We start from the raw sequence: 9,576 nt of genomic DNA on the forward strand, positions 1-9,576 counted from the left end.
TTGTTGCGCCCGCGGAAGTGGGATAGATCAGATTGCAACAATAATTTGAGAAAGAAAAATAAATGAGGCACAGATTTTACGTGGAAAACCCCTAAACAAATTAGGGTAAAAACCACGGGCAAGGGTAGAAGAATTTCACTATGAGAAAATAGGAGTTACAACCACTCTCTAACTAACAAGGAGAAAACAAGGATAATTCTCTCTTGCTAGGAAGGAGAAATACACTCAACAAACTCTCTAATATCTCTAGTATATGATGGAAGAATAGAATGATTTGGGATGGCTAGAATGGCAAATGACCTCCCTATTTATAGTTGAGTATTATGGGTCATTTTGTAGTTAGTCTAAAGTTTAGGGATCAAACAATAAATTGTTCTTCAATGCCTAACTTTGACTTGCCTAACATTGCCTAATTTTGCCTAACAATGTTGATCAAAATTTGCAGCTTGTGTGCTGCCTAATTCTGCCGACACAACAAAGGTAGATGCCATTGAGAGCCCTCTAGGAGGGATATCACACACACTCGACTTCACATTGTTTGGAATCCACTCAACAAAGTAAGAGGAGTTCTTGTTTTGCACATTGATCATCTGTTCATCCACTTCCTTGGTGCTCATTTTGCTGCTGAGGTAGTGAGATAACGTCCATGGCGAGGATCAGCAGCACACATCATGTTCTTAGCATCCCACATTTGCTGGGTAAGCTCAGGAACTGTAAGGGCACGGTATTGCTGGGATCCTCGAGAAGTGAGAGGAGCAAACCCCACCATAAAGAAGTGCAAACGAGGGAAGGGAATCAATTTGACAGCAAGCTTCCGGAGATCAGAGTTGAGTTGCCCAGGGAACCTGAGGCAGCAGGTCACCCCACTCATTGTTGCAAAAATCAAGTGATTCAGATCACCAAAGCTGGGAGTGGTGAGTTTCAGAGTCATGAAACATATGTCATATAAAGCTTCATTGTCAAGCACCATGCACTCATCAGCAGGGACGGACCTATGTTGTTAGTTAGGGGGGCCTTGGCCCCCCCCAAATTTTTTTTTTTTACTATTATACTGTATATATATATTATATATATTCTTGGCCAGTTGGCCACTTGGCCCCCCCCAACATATTTCCCTGCCCCCCCCCTCCGCCCTTCTTAACTCTTAAGTCCATAAAAAAAATTTGTCATTAGTTTAGAAAAAGCCAAAGAGTTGCAGGAAGTATGGAGTACTTTTGTTTTTTTTGAAAGTTGAAACCCACTAGCTTTTGTTTTATTATTATTATTATTTTATTTTATTTGCAAATGTTGAAAGTTGAAATCACTTGTTGTCTACTTTCCTCCACCGGCTCCAGTGCTCCACTCAGAAGAGTAATTGAAGATTTGAACACTAAAGAAATTAAGCAAGCTCACTCCTGGTTTCATTTACAGAGTCACTCTTTTTGGACTCCTGAGTTTCATCATCTTCAAATCATCAATTTTCTGTTCTTCTTCAACAATAAATCTGGTAATTTTTTTTATTTTCTTGTAGCTCTGAATAATTACTTTGTAAATTTGTATTCTTATATATTTTGTAGAATTGTAGAAGAATGAATTTATAAATTTATTAGGGGTAGTATTATAGAATTAGTATTGTAAATAGTTGTTGAATTTTGAGAACACTTGTTTGAATTTTGAAATCGTAATTGCATAATTGCATAAATTAATAAATATGTTGAAAAAAAAAAGAGAGAAGGAACTAAGGAAGTTGAAAGCATATACATAATACATGGAATTGTATTCAGATTTAAGACATATTGAACTTGGTTAGTTTAAAAAGAAAAACACGAAATTGTAAATAGTTTAAAAAATAAAATATTTTTTTGTAATTATAGTAGCATTATATATTTAATTATTTTAATGTTTAATTGACTTGGATAATTTAATTGTTTAATTGACTTACCAAATTATTAATATTGTGATTTGTGAATATTTGTGATTTCTGATTTGTGAACACAGGAAGATTGAACTATAGATCCTATAATGAAAAAGACACAAAGGATAGATAACTTTTTTAAAAGAAAAAATTCTGAAGATTCAACATCTCAAGTAAATTCATCTACAAGTATTGATCAATTGAATTCTGAGAGTCGTCCTGAAAAATCTCAAAGAATTGAAATCAATGAGAACTTTGACATTCAAGCATTAGAACGTGATCCGGGATTGCGACTGCCAATATGGAAGTGTCCTATTGACAAGCGTGATGAAATTAGGAGAGCTTATATTAAGGCTGGCCCATATCAATGTTTGCTTTCAAAGTATCCAAAATCGGGAGAAAAGCATGCTCGTAGTTTTCAAGCATCTTGGTTTAAATTATACCCTTCTTGGCTAGAATATTCTCCTAGTAAAGATGCAGCATTTTGTCTACCATGTTATTTATTTCATACTCAAGAGGGGCCTTCCGGATTGCATGCTTTTACAATCAATGGTTTTCGATCATGGAAGAAAGTTAGAGATGGAAAAAATTGCTCATTTTTAGCACATATTGGGAAAGATCTCACCTCCCCTCATCGAGATGCCGAGAAAGCTTGTGCGGATCTCATGAACCAACAATCACACATTGCACAACATATTGAGAAATTCACATCTCAAGAAGTAGTTGAAAATAGACTTCGATTGAGAACTGTAATTGAGGCAACGAGATGGCTTGCATCTCAAGGATGTTCTTTTAGAGGTGATGATGAGTCAATAACATCAACAAATCGTGGAAACTTTTTAGAGCTATTGGGTATCATTGCCTCTTTTAATGATGAAGTAACAAAAGTTNATTGTTGCGCCCGCGGAAGTGGGATAGATCAGATTGCAACAATAATTTGAGAAAGAAAAATAAATGAGGCACAGATTTTACGTGGAAAACCCCTAAACAAATTAGGGTAAAAACCACGGGCAAGGGTAGAAGAATTTCACTATGAGAAAATAGGAGTTACAACCACTCTCTAACTAACAAGGAGAAAACAAGGATAATTCTCTCTTGCTAGGAAGGAGAAATACACTCAACAAACTCTCTAATATCTCTAGTATATGATGGAAGAATAGAATGATTTGGGATGGCTAGAATGGCAAATGACCTCCCTATTTATAGTTGAGTATTATGGGTCATTTTGTAGTTAGTCTAAAGTTTAGGGATCAAACAATAAATTGTTCTTCAATGCCTAACTTTGACTTGCCTAACATTGCCTAATTTTGCCTAACAATGTTGATCAAAATTTGCAGCTTGTGTGCTGCCTAATTCTGCCGACACAACAAAGGTAGATGCCATTGAGAGCCCTCTAGGAGGGATATCACACACACTCGACTTCACATTGTTTGGAATCCACTCAACAAAGTAAGAGGAGTTCTTGTTTTGCACATTGATCATCTGTTCATCCACTTCCTTGGTGCTCATTTTGCTGCTGAGGTAGTGAGATAACGTCCATGGCGAGGATCAGCAGCACACATCATGTTCTTAGCATCCCACATTTGCTGGGTAAGCTCAGGAACTGTAAGGGCACGGTATTGCTGGGATCCTCGAGAAGTGAGAGGAGCAAACCCCACCATAAAGAAGTGCAAACGAGGGAAGGGAATCAATTTGACAGCAAGCTTCCGGAGATCAGAGTTGAGTTGCCCAGGGAACCTGAGGCAGCAGGTCACCCCACTCATTGTTGCAAAAATCAAGTGATTCAGATCACCAAAGCTGGGAGTGGTGAGTTTCAGAGTCATGAAACATATGTCATATAAAGCTTCATTGTCAAGCACCATGCACTCATCAGCAGGGACGGACCTATGTTGTTAGTTAGGGGGGCCTTGGCCCCCCCCAAATTTTTTTTTTTTACTATTATACTGTATATATATATTATATATATTCTTGGCCAGTTGGCCACTTGGCCCCCCCCAACATATTTCCCTGCCCCCCCCCTCCGCCCTTCTTAACTCTTAAGTCCATAAAAAAAATTTGTCATTAGTTTAGAAAAAGCCAAAGAGTTGCAGGAAGTATGGAGTACTTTTGTTTTTTTTGAAAGTTGAAACCCACTAGCTTTTGTTTTATTATTATTATTATTTTATTTTATTTGCAAATGTTGAAAGTTGAAATCACTTGTTGTCTACTTTCCTCCACCGGCTCCAGTGCTCCACTCAGAAGAGTAATTGAAGATTTGAACACTAAAGAAATTAAGCAAGCTCACTCCTGGTTTCATTTACAGAGTCACTCTTTTTGGACTCCTGAGTTTCATCATCTTCAAATCATCAATTTTCTGTTCTTCTTCAACAATAAATCTGGTAATTTTTTTTATTTTCTTGTAGCTCTGAATAATTACTTTGTAAATTTGTATTCTTATATATTTTGTAGAATTGTAGAAGAATGAATTTATAAATTTATTAGGGGTAGTATTATAGAATTAGTATTGTAAATAGTTGTTGAATTTTGAGAACACTTGTTTGAATTTTGAAATCGTAATTGCATAATTGCATAAATTAATAAATATGTTGAAAAAAAAAAGAGAGAAGGAACTAAGGAAGTTGAAAGCATATACATAATACATGGAATTGTATTCAGATTTAAGACATATTGAACTTGGTTAGTTTAAAAAGAAAAACACGAAATTGTAAATAGTTTAAAAAATAAAATATTTTTTTGTAATTATAGTAGCATTATATATTTAATTATTTTAATGTTTAATTGACTTGGATAATTTAATTGTTTAATTGACTTACCAAATTATTAATATTGTGATTTGTGAATATTTGTGATTTCTGATTTGTGAACACAGGAAGATTGAACTATAGATCCTATAATGAAAAAGACACAAAGGATAGATAACTTTTTTAAAAGAAAAAATTCTGAAGATTCAACATCTCAAGTAAATTCATCTACAAGTATTGATCAATTGAATTCTGAGAGTCGTCCTGAAAAATCTCAAAGAATTGAAATCAATGAGAACTTTGACATTCAAGCATTAGAACGTGATCCGGGATTGCGACTGCCAATATGGAAGTGTCCTATTGACAAGCGTGATGAAATTAGGAGAGCTTATATTAAGGCTGGCCCATATCAATGTTTGCTTTCAAAGTATCCAAAATCGGGAGAAAAGCATGCTCGTAGTTTTCAAGCATCTTGGTTTAAATTATACCCTTCTTGGCTAGAATATTCTCCTAGTAAAGATGCAGCATTTTGTCTACCATGTTATTTATTTCATACTCAAGAGGGGCCTTCCGGATTGCATGCTTTTACAATCAATGGTTTTCGATCATGGAAGAAAGTTAGAGATGGAAAAAATTGCTCATTTTTAGCACATATTGGGAAAGATCTCACCTCCCCTCATCGAGATGCCGAGAAAGCTTGTGCGGATCTCATGAACCAACAATCACACATTGCACAACATATTGAGAAATTCACATCTCAAGAAGTAGTTGAAAATAGACTTCGATTGAGAACTGTAATTGAGGCAACGAGATGGCTTGCATCTCAAGGATGTTCTTTTAGAGGTGATGATGAGTCAATAACATCAACAAATCGTGGAAACTTTTTAGAGCTATTGGGTATCATTGCCTCTTTTAATGATGAAGTAACAAAAGTTTTTGATAAAGCCCCACGAAATGCAACATACACATCACCAAGAATACAAAAACAAATTTTGCAAGTGTTGGCAACTAAAGTAAAAAGTGCTATCCGAGAAGAAATTGGTGATGCAAAATTTTGTATCATTGTTGATGAAGCTCGAGATGAATCAAAGAAGGAACAAATGTCTATTGTCTTGAGATTTGTTGATAGAGATGGGTTTATACAAGAGCGATTTTTTGGAGTTGTTCATGTTAAGGACACTATTGCATCAACATTGAAAGAATGTATCTTTTCTATCTTATCTCATCATAATCTTGATGTTCAAAATATTCGAGGACAAGGTTATGATGGTGCAAGTAACATGCGTGGAGAATGGAATGGATTGAAAGCTTTAATCTTGGATAAATGCCCTTATGCTTATTATATTCATTGTTTTGCACATCGATTGCAATTGGCATTAGTAGCTTCTTCAAAGGAAGTCATCCCTATTCATCATTTTTTCACTCATTTGAACTCCATTATTAATGTTGTTGGGGCTTCATGTAAGCGCAACGACCAGTTAAAAGCTGTTCATGCCTCAAATATTGCTCATTTGCTTAGTATTGATGAGCTTGAAAGTGGGAAGGGTCTTAACCAAATTGGTTCTTTACAACGGCCAGGTGATACTCGTTGGAGTTCTCATTTGAAATCCATATCAAGTTTGATGAGAATGTTTAGTGCAACATGTGAAGTTTTACTAAACATTATTGAAGATGGAACTACACCTACTCACCGTGGAGATGCCGATGCAGCTTATGAGGTAATGACTTCTTTTGAATTTGTATTCATTATGCACCTCATGAAAAAAGTTCTAGAGATTTCTAATATGCTCTGCCAAGCTTTGCAACTCCAAACTCAAGATATATTGAATGCAATGCATCTTGTGACATCTACTAAATTGCTTATTCAAAAATTAAGAGATAATGGATGGGATGAACTAGTTTCAAGTGTGAAGTCTTTTTGTGAGAATGTCAATATAACTGTACCAGATTTTGATGCTCAATATATTGCAAGAAGAGGAAGGGCTAGACATCAACAAGATGAATTAACAATTGGACATCATTACAAAGTTGATATTTTTAATGCGGTGATTGATTCTCAATTGCAAGAGTTGAACAATAGGTTTGATGATAAAGCAATGGAATTAATTATTCTTAGTTCATCCCTTGATCCAAAAGAAATGCGTTTAGCATTCAGAATTGATGACATTTGCAAGTTGGTAGAGAAGTTTTACCCACAAGACTTTGCAGATTATGAGATTTTACAATTAAGAATGCAACTTGAACATTTTGAACATGTGAAACAACTTCATGATTTTAAAGCACTAGAAAGCATTTCTGATCTCTGTCAATGGTTGGTGAAAACTAGAAAGTTGGACATCTTTCCTCTTGTCTTCAGAATAGTAACTCTCATCCTCACGCTTCCCGTATCTACAGCTACTACAGAACGATCATTTTCTGCCATGAAAATAGTCAAGACTACACTCCGTAACAAGATGGGTGATCAATTTCTTAATGATTGTTTGTTAGTGTACATTGAAAAACAAATTGCAAAACAATTTAGTATAGATTCAATTATAGATGATTTCCGTGATATGCAAGAGAGACGTTCTAAATTTTAGTAGATTTGTAATGTAATGATTTATTATTTTTTTTAAAGAAAAGAGTAATGATTTATGTTAGTATATATTAAATGAGTATTTTATAGAGCAGTGTATGCCACGACATCAGCTGATCGGCCCCCCCCATCGTGTAATCCTGGGTCCGTCCCTGCTCATCAGCATTCTCTACAAGCTGATGCACTGAGAGTGTGGCATTATATGGTTCAACCACTGTATCTGAAACCTTGGGTGATGGGAATACAGAGAATGTGAGCATCATTCTGTCTGGGTATTCCTCCCGGATCTTTGAGATTAGAAATGTTCCCATACCAGAACCTGTTCCACTACCAAGAGAGTGGCAGACCTGGAACCCTTGAAGGCAGTCACAATTCTCAGCCTCCTTCCTCACAACATCAAGAACTGAATCAATAAGCTCTGCACCCTCGGTGTAATGCCCTTTAGCCCAGTTGTTTCCAGCACCAGACTGACCAAACACAAAGTTATCAGGCCTGAAGATCTGGCCGTAAGGGCCAGTCCTAACACTATCCATTGTGCCGGGCTCCAGATCCAAGAGCACTGCACGAGGGACAAACCTTCCACAGGAAGCCTCATTGTAATACACATTGACACGCTCCAACTGCAAATCAGAAGTCCCACAGTAGCGTCCTGTTGGGTCTATGCCATGTTCATCACAGACAACTTCCCAGAATTTGGATCCAATCTGGTTTCCGCACTGCCCACCTTGAACATGGAGGATTTCTCTCATTTTTCCTTAGCGAGTTTGAACTTAGCCGGAGGAGATTCGAAACCCGATCGAGAGATATATGTCGCTCGATCGGAAGTCTAGAGAGGGAGAGAGTGAGTGAAATGGAGCGGTGGAGTGTATGTCTATTGAAAATGAGATTTTGGAAAAAGTTATATCAAAAGTTCGGTAGACATGGCACTTTTTAAATGAAATTTTAGATATATTTTTATACAATATTTATATTTTGAATTTTTGAAATAACTTTTTGAACAACTATTATTTATATAGACAAATTATTTGAAAAAAGAGGCCCAATTTAAAATATTGCACAGGATCCCATTTTTTACAATCCTTATACCCTGCACCACGGTGCACATAGCAATGTGCACCACGTACGTAAAACGACGTCGTTTTAGTGTTAGTGGACGCGGACGCGAATGACTCAGGGAATTCATTATCTATAATACACATAATCATTATCTATAATACACAGAACGTTTGCCTAGAATACACAGAATGTTTGCCCAGAATACACAGAATATTGACACAAAATACACAGATGTTAGTGGATGTGAACGCGGACGCGAATGACTCCAAGGAATTCATTATCTATAATACACACAATCATTATATAGAATACACAGAACATTTGCCTAGAATACACATAATGTTTGCCGAGAATACACAGAATATTGACACAAAATACACCGAGAACTCATCATCCTAACATTCGAATGCACAAACACATCACAACTTGTGTTAATAACATGAATACACAGAATATTTACACAAAATACACAGAACTCATCCTCCTAAACATTCGAATGCACAAACACATCACAACATGTGCTACTAACATGAAATCACAACATGTGTTACTAACATGAATACACATAACGGTTGCCTAGAATACACAGAACGGTTGCCTGGAATACACAGAATGATTGCCTGGAATACACAGAATATTAACATAAATACAGACCGGCCGAAACGAGAAACGTGATTTTAAAAAAAAACGGATGATTAGTTTACAATGCTCAAAACGACGTCGTTTAGGTACGTGGTGCACATTGCTATGTGCACCATGGTGCACAGTATAATTTGCCCATTTTTTATTGGAACGGCCCTGAACACATCACATGTAGTGTAATGTTTATATACATTAATCTTTGTTTTTATCAATTTATAGAAGGAACAATATTATAAAATTACTATATAGTGAATAGAAATAGATATGATGTATTTATAGTTTAGCGTTTATGTACATTAAAATTTAAGTTAATATTGTGAATGTAATATATGATGAAAGTTATTAAACATGATTATAAAACGGATTGATATAATTTGCGCCCTTAGTAGGTATGTGTATTGTTGTTCCCATAAAAGAAGATTGAATCTTTAGCCTTAACCTTAACCACCCACCCTCGGCCCAACAAAACAAAGCTAGTAAGACTTGATTCCGAGTTATTGTTCATAAACTTCATTCTTGTCAGTCTTGTGACCAACTGAACTTCACATATCAAAGGGATGAGAAAACACCATTGGCTCTCTTGGCTAAAACTTTCCAACTTGCAGGTGATGAGGTGAAGAAGGCAATTAAGAAGTATTCCTCTCGGATTAATGACATGGGCAGCTACG

At 36.0% G+C, this 9,576-nt stretch overlaps 1 protein-coding gene and 1 pseudogene across 2 annotated transcripts; one reads left to right on the forward strand and one right to left on the reverse strand.

Annotated features, from left to right (window-relative positions):
* LOC116004589 overlaps window positions 1-8,003 on the reverse strand; it is a 12,480-nt pseudogene extending 4,477 nt beyond the window's left edge.
* LOC116004588 lies at window positions 1,115-7,317 on the forward strand. Of its 2 annotated transcripts, none has more exons than XM_031244701.1 (2): window positions 1,115-1,486; window positions 6,214-7,317. In XM_031244701.1, the coding sequence occupies exons 1-2, from the start codon at window positions 1,285-1,287 to the stop codon at window positions 7,212-7,214; spliced, it is 1,203 nt and encodes a 400-aa protein (XP_031100561.1). In that variant the 5' UTR covers window positions 1,115-1,284; the 3' UTR covers window positions 7,215-7,317. The 2 variants fall into 2 exon arrangements, with proteins under 2 accessions (XP_031100561.1, XP_031100562.1); XM_031244702.1 differs by lacking the exon at window positions 1,115-1,486 and adding an exon at window positions 3,901-4,272.
* Window positions 8,004-9,576: the final 1,573 nt, after the last annotated feature.

Source organism: Ipomoea triloba, chromosome 14 (assembly GCF_003576645.1).
Source record: "Ipomoea triloba cultivar NCNSP0323 chromosome 14, ASM357664v1".
Classification (NCBI taxonomy): domain Eukaryota; kingdom Viridiplantae; phylum Streptophyta; class Magnoliopsida; order Solanales; family Convolvulaceae; genus Ipomoea; species Ipomoea triloba.

Bases quoted from the DNA above. Each gene is read 5' to 3' on its own strand.
- LOC116004588 (XM_031244701.1), top strand. From the start codon at position 1,285: ATGTTGAAAGTTGAAATCACTTGTTGTCTACTTTCCTCCACCGGCTCC. The intron at 1,487-6,213 runs GTAATTTTTTTT...TACAACGGCCAG, and splicing joins CTTCTTCAACAATAAATCTG to GTGATACTCGTTGGAGTTCT.